The sequence below is a fragment of the Limulus polyphemus genome, unplaced genomic scaffold, assembly GCF_000517525.1.
Source record: "Limulus polyphemus unplaced genomic scaffold, Limulus_polyphemus-2.1.2 Scaffold849, whole genome shotgun sequence".
Classification (NCBI taxonomy): domain Eukaryota; kingdom Metazoa; phylum Arthropoda; class Merostomata; order Xiphosura; family Limulidae; genus Limulus; species Limulus polyphemus.
The window spans coordinates 153,434-171,544 of record NW_013666459.1 but is presented as its reverse complement, the minus strand read 5'-3'; the positions used below and the strand labels follow the sequence as shown (position 1 = coordinate 171,544).

The window sequence follows — 18,111 nt, the reverse complement described above, 5'->3', positions numbered from 1 at the left end:
ATTTGAAAATTGAGCTGCTCTTGCTACAAGGCAATTTCTAAAATAAACTTTAATATTTTAGTACTGTTATTTCTTCTATTGTTCTGTCCCTGTTTTACATTAAAATATTCTTCCCAGCATTAAAAATATTCGTGAAAAAAACTCGTTAACATAATGATGAGTTTAAAAAGTTAATAAAAACTAATTGAATTTGTTCACATAAAGGATATAAATATTGTAATATTTTTCTTTAAAGTAAATTACATTCTGAATATATTATCAAGCGTTTTACCGGTGTTTTGAAAAAAAAGTTTATGAATCTTTAAAAAAATATTAGCTTATATGTGACTAAGTTATGTTAACCAACTTGTTCTAAAATACTAATGTGTAAAGGTTAAGATGGTTTATAAATCAGAAAATCGTTCATTTGGTGCTAAAAGCTTTTTACTTCTGTTCCATAAAAACACAGTATCTGAACACCAGCGAGAAAGAAATTACTTTTTTTCAAAGAAAGAATCTTTAAAAACTACATTATATACATGATACAGTATTCTTACATGTTTACAAAGTACTATTCTGTACAATAAGGTGACTTGTCAGAAACGTTAAATGTGAAACGCCAATCAAAACATACAGAAAATGCTCTACCACCACTTACCTGAAAAGTATATGAATAAAAATTAAAAACTTTATACACACAAACACATTCAAATACAGTGATCATATTCTCCAAAAGGTGGATGTAAAGACAAACTATCTTATATAAAAGATAAGTTCACTATTCAACATGTGTGCTATAGAAAAAAAAATCAACCATTCTTAAGTTTTACATAATTATATTTTTGGGCAGGCAATAACAAATACAAAATTCCCTCTCCGTCGTCAGTTAAACTTTTCAGGGACTTCCACAGTACTCGTTTGCTTATTAGTATCACACATTTAACTCGATAAACTTCGCGTTAATAAACAGGAAATCTTGCAAATGAAATAAACGAAGTATACTTATGAATAATTCCAAATGGTTCATGGCTGTAACATGCACATTAGTACTGAAACTAACAGAATAAAGAGTAAAGTAGGAAATGGTACCACGAACAAATTTATACATGTACATAATAACAATATTAAATAATTTTTTACAATTATCATATTAAAAAAAAGACAGTACGTTTTTTTACATGGTCAAACTAAAACGTGTAAAATTTAACTTGGATTATTATAACTATCAACAACTTCTGTTGAAAGTTCTTTTTCACGTTTACGATGCATATTTTTCATACAAAAACTTAATTTTTTTTAACGAATAAAAACTGGAACCCAAAAAACATTAAAATGAAATTATGCTCAGAGTTTGGCACATAAAACATCTCAAAGTTTTGCTTTAACCAAAAAAAAAAAAAAAAGAATAAATCTTGCAACATTTGGCACAAGGAAGCAAATTATTTAAATGACTTTGTTTCTGCATTAACAAAAATCACTCATCGCTTTTCAGTTTCGTTAAATCTTCTTGAAATAAAGTACGTTAATGTATAATTATGATCACTAGAATTGTGGGAAAACTGAAAAATAAGTAATACTTTCATACTTTCACCTCATATGATTAAAAACGATTTGATGTGCGTTACTTTTTATACACAAAACTAGCTTTACAAATGACTCAAGCCTTCTTTAAATCAAACATTGGCAGTGTATCTGACACAATAATATACCCAAATAAAAAGGCTATCGTTATATATATTTATATTTTTACAACACTTTTACGTGCACTTACATAATGTGTGACACCCACTGTACATTCACAACTAGATGTTGCCATGTTGCAAGATATATAGATTATCAACCATGATATAAGCTGTTGATCATAAACAACGTATCTAGCACCTTTTCTCTAGAACAGTAACTATTTACAGACAACACCAGACTTAAGCCTATATTAATGAAAATGTGCATGTATATAGATACGCACACACTATCTTACAGTAGACACACTATTCTCCTAAAGTTCTCTTTATGTTTTATACACCCATGAATAATAATCTCAAGTATGAAAATGTACGTTGAAAAAAACAAAACTTTGTTGGTCAAGAAGATACTCTCATCTCATGACTCACCGACTTTACAGTTTTTAAACGTAATTAAATATGGTACACTACTAAATCTGAATGTAACTTTTAACCATTTTTTGTTTTCTTAGGCTAGTAAGGTGATGATGCGATGTACAGCAGGGAATATTCTTTCAGTTCTGATCCTTGAAGCAGGCTACATTGAGCTACACATGAAGGCAGTCTTTCCCGGGAATGAAATACCAGAACGTCGACATATCGAAGCTTTCTGTGACCACCAGGGATTAGTAAACACTATTCAGTTGTCAACGTCATCCAGAAGCATGCTGAAAAGCGATGGAATTATCCACTTTTATACTGGTTTACTTCTAAGTTCATACAAAAGTCTTTTATATAGAGAAAAAGCTAAGTGTTTCGAGAAACGTTTCTGATAACCAACACATCTGTTCACTTATGTTGAACAACAGTTCTGTATCCCAAGACAAGGTTTCATTTAGACGGAGAAAAAGCATGAACACTGCTAGCCGCTGCATGCTGTGAGGCAATCAATGCTGCAAAAATATCAAACAAATATAATCATTATATGTTAAGAAAGCTTAACGTTTCAAGAATGTTTATGAAACGCTCCGAACAAAAAAAAGAAAAACTTATTTTGTTTCACATTTTCTTAAAAACAATTATTTATGATACTTCTGATCATCGATATTCAGAAATTGGATTATTCCGCTTCTTTCATTAATATTGAAATGTGAGGAACTATACCAAACAATAATCATACAAGTAACGTTCATTTGCTATAAAAGGTCAGAAAATAAACTATAGAATCAGTACAGCACCACACTGTTGAGATACATTCCAATAACAGGTATCATTAACTAAATCTTAAAATATACTAAATCTCGCCTCAACCCATAAGCTTTACTACTGCGAATCACTCCTAAATAAGCATAAAATCATTACAAACTGTAAAATACTTAAATGGAATCTCTATTCTAGGATCTCTTTATTTTAGTACTACCATCATAAATTTGTTCGAATGTCAACCCATTGTACAAGTCTTACAAAAAAAAATTGTTTTGATGCTGTAAACGACTGGTAACAAGAAATTACTTTTAAGTTTCGATGTTTTCTTAAAACCAATATTTTTACGTGAAAAAATGCAGTATTACTGCAGCAAGGACTTATTGAATTATTAGCATAAACTGTTCAAATGAAAGTTATACACAGGAAAATGACAAAAAAAGTTTTTAAAATTTGTTTACGAATTAGCGTAAATTGTAGTGTTAGAATAATAAAAGCTATATTTGTTATAATCAATACTTGTTAAATTATACTGGTCCAAGTATCCTAATCAATACTTGTTAAATTATACTGGTCCAAGTATCCTAATCAATACTTGTTAAATTATACTGGTCCAAGTATCCTAATCAATACTTGTTAAATTATACTGGTCCAAGTATCCTAATCAATACTTGTTAAATTATACTGGTCCAAGTATCCTAATTAATACTTGTTAAATTATACTGGTCCAAGTATCCAGTTAACAGCAATATTAAGAACAATAACAAAAATCTAGAAGTCTTTGAATAACATCATTATTAACATACCGTTTTTTGCTCTCCTAAAATATAAATATTGTAAACATTCCTACAAAGGCTCACAATCAGTTTTGTGTAATAAAAATACTTTCCAAGTTAACACTAAATTTAACAATAAAAATTTGCTATGTTCCGTTATTTAATATCAGACTGATAATTTTGTGGTTTGGTTGTTTTAAATTTCGCGCAAAGCTACACGTGGACTATCTGCGCTAGCCGTCCCTAATTTAGCAGTGAAAGACTAAAGGGAAGGCATGAATGGGTAATGAAGAAAAACTTTAATATAAGTTTAACTTAACAGCAAATGTACAACGTTTCGACAAGGTTTTGTCATCATCAGGTACATTCAAGCCGTCTCCAGCCATTATTAGTCTCAAAGTGGTTCCTCGTCACCGAATTTAAAGGGAAAGCAGCTAGTCATCACCACCCACCGCCAATTCTTGGGCAACTCTTTTAGCAACGAATAGTGGCATTTTCCGTTACATTATAACGCCCCCACGGCTGAAAGGGCAAGCATGTTTAGTGGGATGGGGATTCAAAACCGTGACCCGCAGATTGCTAGTCGAGCATCCTAACCATGTTGGTCTGCACTTAGGACTATTGTCTTATTGTTAAAAAAAAACATTTATAGGAGCAATTTTCAAGAAGCTCAGCAGAAACGAGTATAAAACTCGGGGTACAGGCGTTCTTCACATATGTGCTAAACGTATTAAGCTATACCGGTGCGGTAAGTATCCAATATAAAATAAAACTTTCTGTCTGACTGTGGATGCATCTCCTCCTAAACGAGTTGACAGATCCAGACCAAACTTGGCATGCTTAGTAGTCCAAAAGCAAATCAAACTTATATTAAACTTTCCTATTTATTGAAAAATAAAGATATTTCATAGAATAACCCATATATCGTTACTACAGCAGCTATTGTAAATAGTTGAGTTTGAACAAAACTCATATCACAACAAAAACATTCTACAAGTCAAAGATTGTAAATAAAATTTTCAGCATTTTGGCTTATTTCCCATAATAACCAAGATATACAGGAATAAAATCTAAAGCTACAATGCAGAGAATAAAGGTATTGCTGCTGTTTACGTCTTCTGCTCTTTTCTGATTCACAACATTTAGCCTCCGGTTTACATTAGTATTAGAATAAGTGCTTAAATCTTAATTAGAGGAGTATTTCATAATTATTTCTTTCATCTGGATTTGCACAGAAGCAGAATTCAAGATTATTATTAAATTTAATGCATTAAATGTATCAAATTCAGAGAGTATAAATCTTGACCACATCTCTACTGTGAAATGGACCGTTTTGCCATCTCCTCACTTTCGATCCACTTTCCCTGTCTTACAACAATTTTCTTGGAGAATGAAAGCTACTGAAAATCCTTGCAGAGATTTTGTTCATTTTTAGTAAAGTTGTTCGAGTTTTCAAGAGAAAAAAAAAGTGGAGGAGTGCAGTCTCATTAATATAACTTGCAATACCTTTAAGGTAATACATTTAAAGTGTATTACAAGAGCTTGAAAAAGAAAGCCCATTATGGACCGAGAGGCACTTTTACTTGTAGACTTTCACCGGATCTGTCAGGCAGAGCTGGATATACAATATGCCGCTCAAAAAATTATTCAAATTGTACATCTATTTAATTACGATAAGCGTATTTTAATTTTATGGCCGCAATTACCTTTGGTAATAAGGGTATCCAAATAATGTTTAAATGCATTCTAATTGTTATAGTTTCATTGATATATGGACTAATGTTTGATTCCGTCCTATACAATTCATTTATCTTGGATCAGAAGTTATTAATAATTGATATCACGATCCGCTTAAGTTTCATCATGTGTTTTAGACAACATCATAAAAATACGTTTTATACAATGGTTATAATCAGCCATATATTGGATTTCATCTGTTTCTACCATATGAAATATCGTGACAAAATTGTTTTGACTACGAATTTCACATTACGTAGTTACGCCATGTCAAAAGTTTACACGATAAACTACGTTAGTTTTAACGTATGGCTATGAAGTTTCATGTGCGTAGAACAATTCTTATAATCTCAAGTATTCCACAAGCTGTAACGAAAGTAACGCTTCCACATGTAAAAACAAATTAAGGGCCTGAAAGTTACAAAATATCAGATGATGTTCATTGACTACTGTTCGGAAGCGTCTTGTGTATATATATATATATATATTGCAGAAAACAAAATCTACACAGGACTTCTTTTTCATGCATCTTGCATTCTGGAAAACATAGTTAATATAAATCATGTTTGATTAATAGATGAAAATACAGAAAAGATAGCCTACTATTTTCACACTCAGTTAAAATTTTTATGGATTTTTGTAAAGGTAAGTATGTACTATATACTTACCACCATAAGGGTCATAGAGTGGATAACCCACTCCTACATGGGTGTGATGGTGCGTGTGAAGGTGGCGCTGCGGTGGAGGTAGATGTGATCTGTCCCCTGACGAACTGGTTTCTTGTTTGGAAGTAGTTGTGGTGGTGTCCGAAGATGGTTTACTGGAACTCGCTGACGCAATAGTACTTGATGGTGTTGAAATGGGGCCTGGTGAAATCATAGCTCTATCTTGAAGTTCGTGGATTTTGTGGGAAGAATAATGCTGAGATACTTGATGTAACAGGTCCAAAGCTTTTGGTGCATTAGATGATACTTTTGGTACCATAGTAGCTGGTGAAGCTTGAGAGTGAGGTGGAATATCACAAGGTCCTGGAGAAACATGATAACGAAGTTGGGGATGCAAGTACGATGGATTACCATATGGTGCTCCAGAAGACATTAACATAGGATTGAGTCCAGTTCTGTACATGGGATGTCCCTCAAAAGGCATATGTCCAAAATGTGGAGGCTCAAGATAAGAGGGGTGCAAGTAGCCATAACTATTAGTTGGAGGTGGAGGTGGTCCAGTAGTTTCCATTGTTGGCTTTTGTCCCTCTGGATTGTTCTTCTTTTCACTTTTAATTTCAGGTGTTTCATGATATTTCCCTGGATTGGAATTCATGTTGTCTTTTTTTGCATTTCCGATACTACTACTACTTGAAGAGGAATTGTTGTGATCCTTACTGTGTGAGGACATCAAGTCTTTAGAGACTGGTTTAGGACTAGTGCTAGATATCGACCTTGATATAAACTTATGAAGGTCATTCTTGGGAGAATTTATAACAGAAGATAGTTTGCTTGCCTCATTTAATGGACTCAGCTTTCTGGAAGACGAACGTGAATCTGGATGTAAAGTATGTTCATTTTGCTGAAGTGGGTTAACAGATGTTTGTGACTCACAGTCAGATTTCTGCTGATCCATATAATGATTACGTAACATATTATATCTTTGGATTTCTAGTTCGCGCTTATATAATCTTACAGCTTCTAACTGGTTTAATTTCGATTTGTTGTCCATTTGTGATTTTAATTCGATATTTTCTTTTAGTATTTGATGATTTTCAATTTGCTTTTCCTTAAGAGAAGGTAAAACAGAGAGTGACGTTTCTATCCTTGTGTTTACAGATCCAGAATTTTGATGATCTCTTCCTCGTTCTTTGTGATGATGTGCTGAAGCGTTAAGAGATGTTTTTTTATTAAGAGTAAGATCTGAAGCACAGTCTATTCCTGCTACTGGATTAATTGGAGAAATTTTCTCAGTGGAAATGTTTCTGTCTTTTCCATCAATGCATCGATTATCTTTTGAAATGTTATGGAGCTCTTGTCTTTCTGAGTGGTCTTGCAGAAGCTTTCCTTTGTCTTTAATGTATCGTTCACATTGTTGTTTGTAATGTGGATCAGTGGCTAACAAACGCATATGGTAGGATGGATCCACACCACAAGGATAACCTGGAATAAAACTGTATGAATATGGATACGTGTGTTGTAATGTAGCAGCGCCGTAACTGTCATCCATTGTTGACGTACTTGATGATTTAATGTGTTCTTCACGTGCAATTTTCTGTTCAATAAATTCATGAGAGATACTTTCTTTTTCTTTGCTAGAATTCAGAGATTTCTCTGGCCTCGTTTTATTTTCCTTATTTTTGTCAATTGCAAAGTTTTTGCCAATATCAGGTTTCTCAGGACAAGGTAATGATACAGATACTGGTGGAGGTGCAGCAGGAATTAGATAGGGAGGAGGACTGTAGTAAGAAAACATACCATAAGGACTTAATTTTGTTGGTGTAGCCTGATTTTCAGGGTCTGTGGCTTTGTCCTCTTTAGACTTTGCAGCTTGCATTTCTGATTCCAGGACAGGAGCTGTTTCATTATCATCAGAAATGTCAGAGTATGCTGGGCTTTGAACATTCTCGCTAATATTACTGGAATCAATGGTGTTTATTTCTAGATGAAGTTCGCAGGGAATCTTAACCCCTGTATTTGTCGTTACTAGTTCTTGGTGTTCTTTACTAGTTCTACTGATAGGGTTTAAATTCATATTTTGTAGGTGTTTAATTGGAAAGGAATGAACTAAAGAAGGTTTTACACCATCGAGAGGTTTCTTGTCAGAGTTACCAACTGAAGTTATTTTTTTATCCTTTTCCTTTTCTTTGCTTTTTCTCTTATGTCTATTTTTTTCTTTCTTCAAACCTTCCAAAACTGGATTTATTGTTGTTGGTTCACCAAGAATAGTAGGTTTTGGTTGAATTGGCTTTAAAGATGAGGTAACCATTGAATGTCCATTATGACCATATGTTGGATGAGTAATAGGGGTACTCGTTGCTGTGGTTATTATTTGACCAATAGGGGCTGGTACAATTGGTCTAATGGTCGAAGACTTCAACTTTGTCTTTTCTAGTTTTTCCTGTTTTGACTTATTCTTTTCTGATGTGAAAGATGCTGGAACTCCAGCTGAGGTTAAAGATGCTACTGTGTTTAAATTACTTGTTGGTGATATTTGCTGGACAGTGGATAATGATACTGATATATTAGGGGTTATCACTGCTTTTGTTGTAGCTAATAAATTCGGCTGGCTCTGACCTTGTCCAAATGATAAAAATTGAGAAGTTGGAATGCTGACGGTTACAGAAGGAATTGACGTGTTTGCTGTGGTATTTAATGTACTAGGTGGATCATTAGATACAGAAATATTGCCCAATACCTGAGAGAAAGTCTTTGAAATAGAATACGAAACCGTATTTTGAATTTCTGGTTCTACAGATTGGCTGAATGTGACTGGTATATATGATACTGGGGATTCTGTTGAGACATGTGACTGCCCAACTGACTCTGAAGGCACTAAATTTGGTTTTTCAGTTGAGGAGCTTGACAAACTGGGAGCAGAAGCAAACTGAATAATGGGACTACTCTTGCTCGCTTCAAGAGATTCACTTAATTCTAAACCTGAAGCAAGAGGTTTAAATGTGGATAAGTCTTCATTTCGCAAACCAGAAGAAGCTAATGAAGATTCACCCTGTTTTTCACCCCTTGTACAAAGAGGACTAGGTGAAGCAGAACTTCGTAAAGATGGAGATGGACTAGGTGGTACACTTGAAGGTTCTTGCAAACTTTCATTGTTATCAGAATTGTTCATAACATCTTTAGTTTGCTCTCTACCTTCTTCGTCTACCTTACCCGAATCTGAACTGTTATGGGCATGTGACTGATGGTATCTTAGACCATTGATATGCTTGTACTTCTTGTTACAATTGGGTTCGGGACACTCAATAAATTCCGGGGAACTTGGTTGAGATATCTCAGTATTAAGATTCAACGTAGTACTAAGTAAAGAAGTGCTTCGCATCTGAGATCGGCTTTTCTTAACATACTTGGCTTCATTTGGCGATGAAATGGTCTCTGTATCAGAAGACCTTCCTTTCTTTTTACCGCTCCCAGTTGCGCCACTAACACTCTTCACTGGATTACTAGGCACAGTGAATCTAGAAGCATTAGTAATAACTGCATTCCTGCGCCCTTTGCCATTTCGAAGTTTACTTTGAACTGTTCTTGTGTCTGAATATTGTACTTCACCAGATGAATTTGAAGACCCTCTTCCCCTTTTTCCTCGCCCTTTTGTAGGTTTGGTATCAATATCACTGGTAGGAGATTCACAAAATCTTGGTGGATCCCAATCATGTTTGGTACAGTCTAGTAACGTCCCAACGTAGCTCTTCCCTCTCCACGTTACGTTAACCACAAGTACTCCTACAAGGAGTAAATAAAACGAGGACTATGAACAGGGGAGTAAAAAATGTACTCACTACGTAAAGTTTTTTTGTTTTAAGTAGATTTAGATGACATGGCTTTCATATAAACTTAAACTGCCACAAAGCTTTACTGGTGATGATATTTTGGTTTATTTTTAAGATTTTCAAAAACTCTCAACATGAGGATCAGTTCTACAAAATATTTTAATGACGAGCCATCTTAATTTTTGATTTGAGTAGCTTTCAATGATATAGTCTTTGTCAGGATTAAAACTGTCTGAATGTAGTTCTTTTCCTCCTGGTGTTGCGAAGGAAGTTCTCAATATGAAGTCTAAAGCATCTTCAATGACGAAACGTTCAGGCAAATTCAATCGAAATAAAGATCATATTAATTAAAGATACTCAAACCTTTAATGTATTCTACTTATATTCCAAATATGAAGACTATTAGGCTCATTTTTCTTGGTCTAGCACAGAAAGAAAGCTCTGCAATAAATTTAATAACACAAATAATTATATTTAAATTCAATATAAGTTTGTTTAAAAAAACTCAATTCATTGATCATAAGATTAATTCATACATAATATATCAAATTACACTGACGGTCTTGAACTGGTATCGTTATTTAACGTCTAAGAGTCACCATACCTCCGTCTGTTTCCTGCCAAACAATGCCTTCCAATATTACGCTGGTACCTGGTTCGCATGGTCCCAAACATTCTGGTTCTATCAAAGTCCCCACGCTGGTGCTGGTGCTGCTATCTTTAGTCTCTCGGGAACAGAATGTGTCGTCCACATTTTTCTATGAAGAGAAAGAAAACTATGTTTTTGCTTCAAAATTACTTTTAAGTTTTCGTAAAGATTTAGTCAGAGAATTATGAGAGTTAAGAACTTTTAAAGAATGTAAAACCAAACAAGCCAAGAAAGAAGGAAACGTGTAAATAATGTTTAAAAAAGGCTAAGTCACTATAGAAATCTAATAAGATGAATTGGAAGTATCACTGTTGAAAATAATATGACGACCAACTACTTTTTGATTTTGTTTTCTAAGTGAATAGATTAAAACTTTTCTTTACAAATTGTTACTGTGTATACAAAGTTAATATTTTCCTTTTCTTTATTTAGTAAAATGGAAGAATGAACTATTGTCGATTTTGCCAAAAAATACAGTATATAGTATTTTTTTTTCTTCTAGAATATTTTGTGGTCTAAAACATTTAGATAACTATATTTCCATATGGTCGTTTTTTCGTAACCCCTGTATGAAATTTGTGAAAACCAATGATATCATTCAACATACATTATATCCATGAATCTGCTTTATGGAGTTTATTTAAAAAAACGTCTTTGTCTTCGATCTCGTAAACGTGCTAGGGACCCCAATGCTGAGACAGTTTTCACTGAATGAAGTGGGATTATCCAAGTATTTTTTTTTACTATTAGAGTTTATATCCACAGAAACGTTGATTTAACCCTCCATCAACTTGCTTCAGCATCATTCGGTCAATTAAATAAATTGCAATTTAATTCAAGAACTAACTCACTCACCACTACTTAACCTCTCGCCTATTCATTGGTTCACTCAATCACAAACCCATTCACCATCTTCGAACACATCACCCATAAATCTGGTCATTCCCTCGTGCTGTGTCCGTAGTTTCCTTCCTATCAAATGATGCGGGTTACTATGTTTCTAATCCTTTACTCAAAGCCCCCCCCCCCCTTTTTTTTTGGTGAGGAAAATGGTCTAATAGTTGGATATGTGTGAAGGAATAAAGCTTGAAGTCAGGATCTTCATTTTGTTTCGAATACTGAGATTATTCCTTCAAGACATCTAAATCATGGAATTGTTAAGTCAACTCCGCCACGTTCTTAGCGTGTTGAAAGGATTAGGGCATGGTTTCTTTCCATCCTTGTTTGAGAAAAATAAGAAAACAAGAAATATCTAGAAAGTCTAAAGGATGTTAAGAAATTAGTTCGCTTTTACTGAATATAAATATTTCAATATATATATCAATAAGTTTGCACGCTAAAATGAAGTTTTGAAAGGATCTCTAAGTCTTCTTTGATAAATAGGCATTTCATGATCCCATCACAAAATAAAATATTGTAAGACAGGAAAAAGCTGCATAATTATAATGTTGTAACTGTTTCTATCACTGGGTGGGTTATTTTTTTTATTCTTGAAAAATAATGCAAAGTGCACACCACTTATTTGTAACGATTTATATATTTCTTTGATAACATTTTACAGGGTACGTTCGTTCTTAATACCCAATTCACAAATACTTGTTAAATTTTCTATCGTATAAACTCGCCAAAAATGTATAGCACTGAACTGGCTAACTAACTAACTCACTATTTGACTAACCAACTGATTACTCATTGTGCTTAATTCTCTAACACACCGATTAACACACCTTGGTGTTTTGTACACTATTTTTTGTTTTCCCCAAACCTCACGAAAATTCGAGACGTCCTGTCAAGTCACGAAATTTCTAGGCATCACACACTTCATAATTATGTCATGTCGAAACTTCTTTATTAAAATATTTAAAAGATAGCCTACACTACATTCCTAATTTCGTCCTTTAAGGGTTTTCAAGAATTAGAATAGTATATAATAATAGTATTCCAATCAATCTATATTCGTCATATCCATTGTTAAAAAATATAATTGGCATAACATAATATCTTAAGACAAATATAATTAATTATATCACGCTTCGCCAGCTTCTAAAAGGCATTCACATCATAACAATTTTTGATAAGTTAGTTTAAATTTTTCTGATTATACTAAAAATACTTTTATTGTTTTAAAAATCGGTTATAATTATAAATGATATAAGTAACTACCCTACCGTGTTTTAAAATTTACAAAATAAATAGTGCCAAACCTATTGCCTTTCAGTTAATTTTTTGTACATATGCAGAAGAAAAATAATTGTTTGTTTGTTTTTGAATTTTACGCTAGCCATCCCTAATTTAGCAGTGTAAGACGAGAAGGAAGGCAGCTAGTCATCACCACCCACCGCCAACTCTTGGGCTACTCTTTTAACAACGAATAGTGGGATTGACCGTTACATTATAACGCCCCCACGGCTGAAAGGACAAGCATGTTTGGTGTGACGGGGATTCGAACCCGCGACCCTCAAAATGCGAGTCGAGTGCCCTAACCACCTGGCCATGCCGGGCCAGATTTGGTGCTCTTCTCTTTAATGATAGCTGGTAGCTTCTAGTTTTGAGTAGAGTACTGAGGGAGAGTCTCTATTGTTACAACAGATATATAATCTTCTTCTTCGGCTTTTCCCTTTAGCAGGAGTCACCGTCCGTCACGTGTTGCTCTCCTCCAATGATTTCTGTTCATTTCCAGGTATTCTGCAATTTCGTTCTCGTTCATGTCTTCCAACGCTATACTGTCCTTCCCTGTCCTCTCCTGCCGGCCACTAGTGGCTCTTGTGCTCTCCTTATTGCTTGTTCTTCTTTTCACTTCATGTGACCAAACCACCTCTTGCCTTTTCTTCTATTCCACAGACTCCTGTCATTTCCTTAGTTTCCTTGTTCGCTCTCTTCTCTTTCAGCAACACTCCCAACAGCCATCTCAGCATTCTCATTTCTGGTCTTATCAATAAACCTTCTTTTTTTCTTCTTCAGGGATTTGGGGCACTCGACCGTGCGACTAGGCATCGGGAATGCATTTACAACAGATATAATATCAGTAAGAAAATAATCACCAGATTGTTAATATAATGTTTATAAAGCCAACAAAAGCAGTATAAAAAAAAACTAGGCAATCTGCTGCCTCAGCTTTTCGCTTCTCTTAACTGAAGGTAGTTACTGGCCACCCCTTGATCTAACATTTGGTATATGCTACTTGTATACACTTACACAACGTTTCATAGGGTCTACCATAACAAATTTCTACATCCCCCCCCCCACCAAAAGTTCAGTTGAAACGAAGTTTACTTTAGCAAGATAGACCAATCGGAATATAAAATCTTTTGGAATGATGTTTTCAAAAAAGTGATTTTACAAAACATAGATCATTCGAAATTTAAATAATCACATGTACTGCCCTGAATATAAACCGAAAGCAAAAGAAAAAAGTTTTGTGATACCACAGAATGATTTTGTTGGTCCAGTTTATAAATTTATTAGCAATATTTTTAAAGGTTTATATTTAATTTACTGTATTTGAGACCTCACGGTGATCTTAAGAAAAGTCATGAATTACTAATTTTTCAGAGAAAAATCACGAATTTAGAAGTTCTGAAGAAATATCGAACTGGAAAACACGTCAGAGTCACGTATTCTGAGCCAAACAATGGCTAACAGGTTAAGACGTTGGATCCTATGGTAGAACGTCACTTGGTATATGACAGGTACCAGGTCCGATCCTGGGAAATGCAAAAGTAGATTAACATAACAAAAACTAACGCCCCAAGGAACAAGAGGTCAAACAGGAAGATTATGTTAATTTACGTGGTTAAAAAGGGCAATGATAGCAGGACTCCAATAAATCCACATACAGAAGAGGGGAGAGCGGGAATGTTTATGACGTAATCCGTCAATAATGTAAAGCGAAACAGACCACATAGAATAAGATATATACAAGATATAAGAAAATGCCGTTTGAACTTCTGTGAACTGTGGACGATGTTACAGAGCACATTTTAATCCTCATATAATCGACTTGTTTTTGTACAGTTTCCATATAGTGCAACCATACTGAGCGATTGTGTGATTTTGCCTAATTATATACTCAGTTTAAAGAAGTGTATCGTGTGCAAAAACACAAGTGACTCCAGCAGTACTCAGTGGGAATAATTACAATCCTGGGGGTATCTTTGTTTGTATTTTTTTGTTTTACATATGTTATTAGAGTACCTTGTAAGCAACAAAGTCATGGACTTGCATGCAATTTAGTGTATAAATATTTTATAAATATCTATCTGAAAAACAGTCGGTGGGACTCTGTTGGTAACTTTAGGAAGTTAACATCTGTTATTTCATTATTTTAATAATTTCTCTATATTATAATCCTTGTTTAATTTTACTACTTAAGTACAACTCCTCGTGATTTGTTAATAAGTCAACAGTATTAAAACATCATTATTATAAGACAAATTTATGTTTATCTCAACAACATCATTTGTCTCCAGTCTATACCTGTGTGCTTATTGAATCAGCTGGAAACGTCCCGCAATAACAAACATTCTGTAGTGGCGTAAGGCAGCGTTCAGATAATACAGTAATATAACAATTTTTTTTCTTTTTGTGTACATTTAAATACAAGTTTTACACACTCTGAAATAGACAGTAAATGTTTGTGTTTCTAAATCTATTTTTATAAAGTTCCTTCTTTAAAACTGGATAATCGAGTTTATGAAGCAATAAAAGTGGGCTTTGAATTTAGCCAGATTCCAGTGATACTCTCAGTTCGCACCAGACTTGAGGTCCCAAAGGTCCAGATATAGCCATTCCTACTTTATAATTGCTGGGTTGAGAGAGAGAGCAACCAATCAACAGCACTCACCGCTTACACGGTACTCTTAACCGGATAGTGGAACTGACTGCCACAATTATAACACCCTCAAAGCAAAGTTCGAAGCGTGTCCAGTGGCATGCTGCGACTTGAACCTCGGATCTTCTGATTCGCAGCCGGGCGTGCTAATCACTAGACCATGCCCAGCCCCAGGTTTTAGTTCTAAAACGTTTGTTGACAGTATGTGTAGTAAGGTAACCTTCGTTCAGTAGTGAGCCGAAAAGTTAAAGAATAAACAAAGTTAACCACGTTCCTTGGAATTATTGGTCGTTTATTTTTAAAAGCATGGATTAAAACGCAAACTGTTGTAAAAACTGTCCAAAAGTCCGCCAATACGAAATTAAGAAAAATAGAAATAAAAACTTGGAATACTAAGTGCTTTGAAATTAAAGTGATTTTATGTTTTCTTATAAATTAAATGAGTAGCTTACACTTACGTTTTCCTTTTAAATTAGGGGTTTTATTTCTTTGTTGAAATTCGCGCATAACTACTCAAGAGCTATTTGCGCTAGCCATCCCTAGTTTTGAAGTGATAAAAGGAAAACAGTTAGTCAACACTATCCATCGCTAACTCTTGGGCCATTTCTTACCAACGAATAGTGGGATTGGTCATCATACTATAGCGCCCCCACGACTGAAAGGGCAAATAAGTTCGGCAAGGGGCTTCGATCCCGCGATTGGCAGATTGTGAGCCGAGCGCCCTAACTATCAGGTCTTACATAAGAGGTAAATGTATTTAACGCACTGTGATGTTTTAAAATACAGTAATTCGTCAAAAGACATGAATTATTGGTATTTTTTTCATGTAAGAGCACACAGGATTCAGAAGCGAAACAAATAAAAAAAATACAGAATTGTTTATAACCATATATGAAATGAAAACAGACATAATATATATATATACTTAAAACATTTTATAAGAAATGTAAGTCACTATTGTGACGTTAAATGCTTAGAGGTTAGGGTGAAAATCTTATCTTTCAGGTAAATGTTTAGTAACCAGTAATTTAAGTGCGAGAACAATTATGAACGTAACTTCAGTTTCACCTGACATTGATTAAAGACTGAAAAAAAGACTAATTTAGCAATTAGAGACGAATAGCATACTGAATATTATCTGAGTATAACAAAGGGTATTGGTGATAAAGTCTAAAGATATATACATTAAAGATAATGACGTATTTACAAAAATTAGATATGTTGATCAGTTTAGTTATAATATCTATGTTATAAAGCTTCCTTTCATTGGTTCATAAATATATTCAAACTTACGGAAACAAAAATATGTACGACTAGTTAGTCTTGTATAAATTTACTGGGTGGTTTTAAATCAACCAACTAACTGTCTGATCATAAGAACACAAAGCAGTATGAAAATAATTATCATTGTAAAAACAATGGGTGAAAACAGACGATGAAAACGTGTACTTTTGGATATCTCAGTGTTAGAGCAATGAATGGCCCTGTTAGTCAAACGTCCTGGATTCCAGTCGCTTTTCACTTATCGGCCTTTTCACTAACAAATATGTTTACGTTCAAAAGTTTCATTTGATTGATTCGTAATTATAATTAAAATACCAGTTTCAAACTGCTGTGTTTTTATAGGAATATCTTTCCTGATCGTAGAGCTACTCCAAGATAACGCCAGAAAGACGTATTGCCAATGTATGATGAAAATAATGTAATAACATATATTTTTTGTATTCAGTTACTGTGCTGTACATAAAACATTAAAGAAGGCACATCTAAATTTTTTATTATGCATAGTTAATATATTTCATTTCAACCTTTTCCAGGGTTACTTGCAACATGCTTAGCTAGCGTTTTACCCACTTTTGTGTATTTTCAAAACTTCATTAATATATTTATCAAGGGAAATGGAATCATGAAGTATAGTGATTATTTTAAACTGTCAGCAGAGAGAGAAACAGATACTGAATTTTTCAACAACTTCGAATATCATGACTTAGGCACGACTTAAAATATGTATATGGAAAATATTAGGATTTCCTTAAAGATATTGCCTAAATACACAGAAAATATTGTTTTGGTTCTCTGGATTGGATCCTTTAAGCAATCAACGTTTGAAGTACAATACACAGATAAACCTAACATAGGCAATCAACGTTTGAAGTACAATACACAGATAAACCTAACATAGGCAATCAACGTTTGAAGTACAATACACAGATAAACCTAACACAGACTATCAACGTTTGAAGTACAATACACAGATAAGCCTAACATAGGCAATCAACGTTTGAAGTACAATACACAGATAAACCTAACATAGCCAATCAACGTTTGAAGAACAACACACAGATAAGCTAACACAGGCTATCAACGGTTGAAGTACGTTACACAGATAAACCTAACACAGGCAATCAACGTTTGAAGTACAATACACAGATAAACCTAACACAGACTATCAACGGTTCAAGTACATTACACAGATAAACCTAACACAGGCAATCAACGTTTGAAGTACAATACACAGATAAGCTAACACAGACAATCAACGTTTGAAGTACAACACACAGATAAACCTAACACAGGCTATCAACGGTTGAAGTACATTACACAGATAAACCTAACACAGGTAGGCAATCAACGTTTGAAGTATAATACACAGATAAACCTAACATGGCCAATCACCGTTTGAAGTACAATACACAGATAAACCTAACATGGCCAATTACCGTTTGAAGAACAACACACAGATAAGCTAACACAGACAATCAACGATTGAAGTACAACACACA

General features: G+C 34.1%; 1 protein-coding gene across 4 annotated transcripts in view; it reads right to left on the bottom strand.

The window, feature by feature from the left end:
- Positions 1–259: 259 nt before the first annotated feature.
- Positions 260–18,111, bottom strand: part of LOC106460854 (zinc finger protein 608-like) — a 158,022-nt gene continuing 140,170 nt past the window's right edge. For 3 of the 4 annotated variants that reach the window (XM_022387655.1, XM_022387656.1, XM_022387654.1), the window contains exons 3-5: positions 10,453–10,606; positions 6,025–9,801; positions 260–2,593 (exon numbers count right to left, since the gene is read on the bottom strand). In XM_022387655.1, coding sequence (XP_022243363.1) covers positions 2,532–2,593; positions 6,025–9,801; positions 10,453–10,606 — 3,993 coding nt within the window. In that variant the 3' untranslated portion in view covers positions 260–2,531. The remainder of the gene's footprint in view (positions 2,594–6,024; positions 9,802–10,452; positions 10,607–18,111) is intronic. The other variant, XM_013920598.2, reaches the window with a different exon arrangement.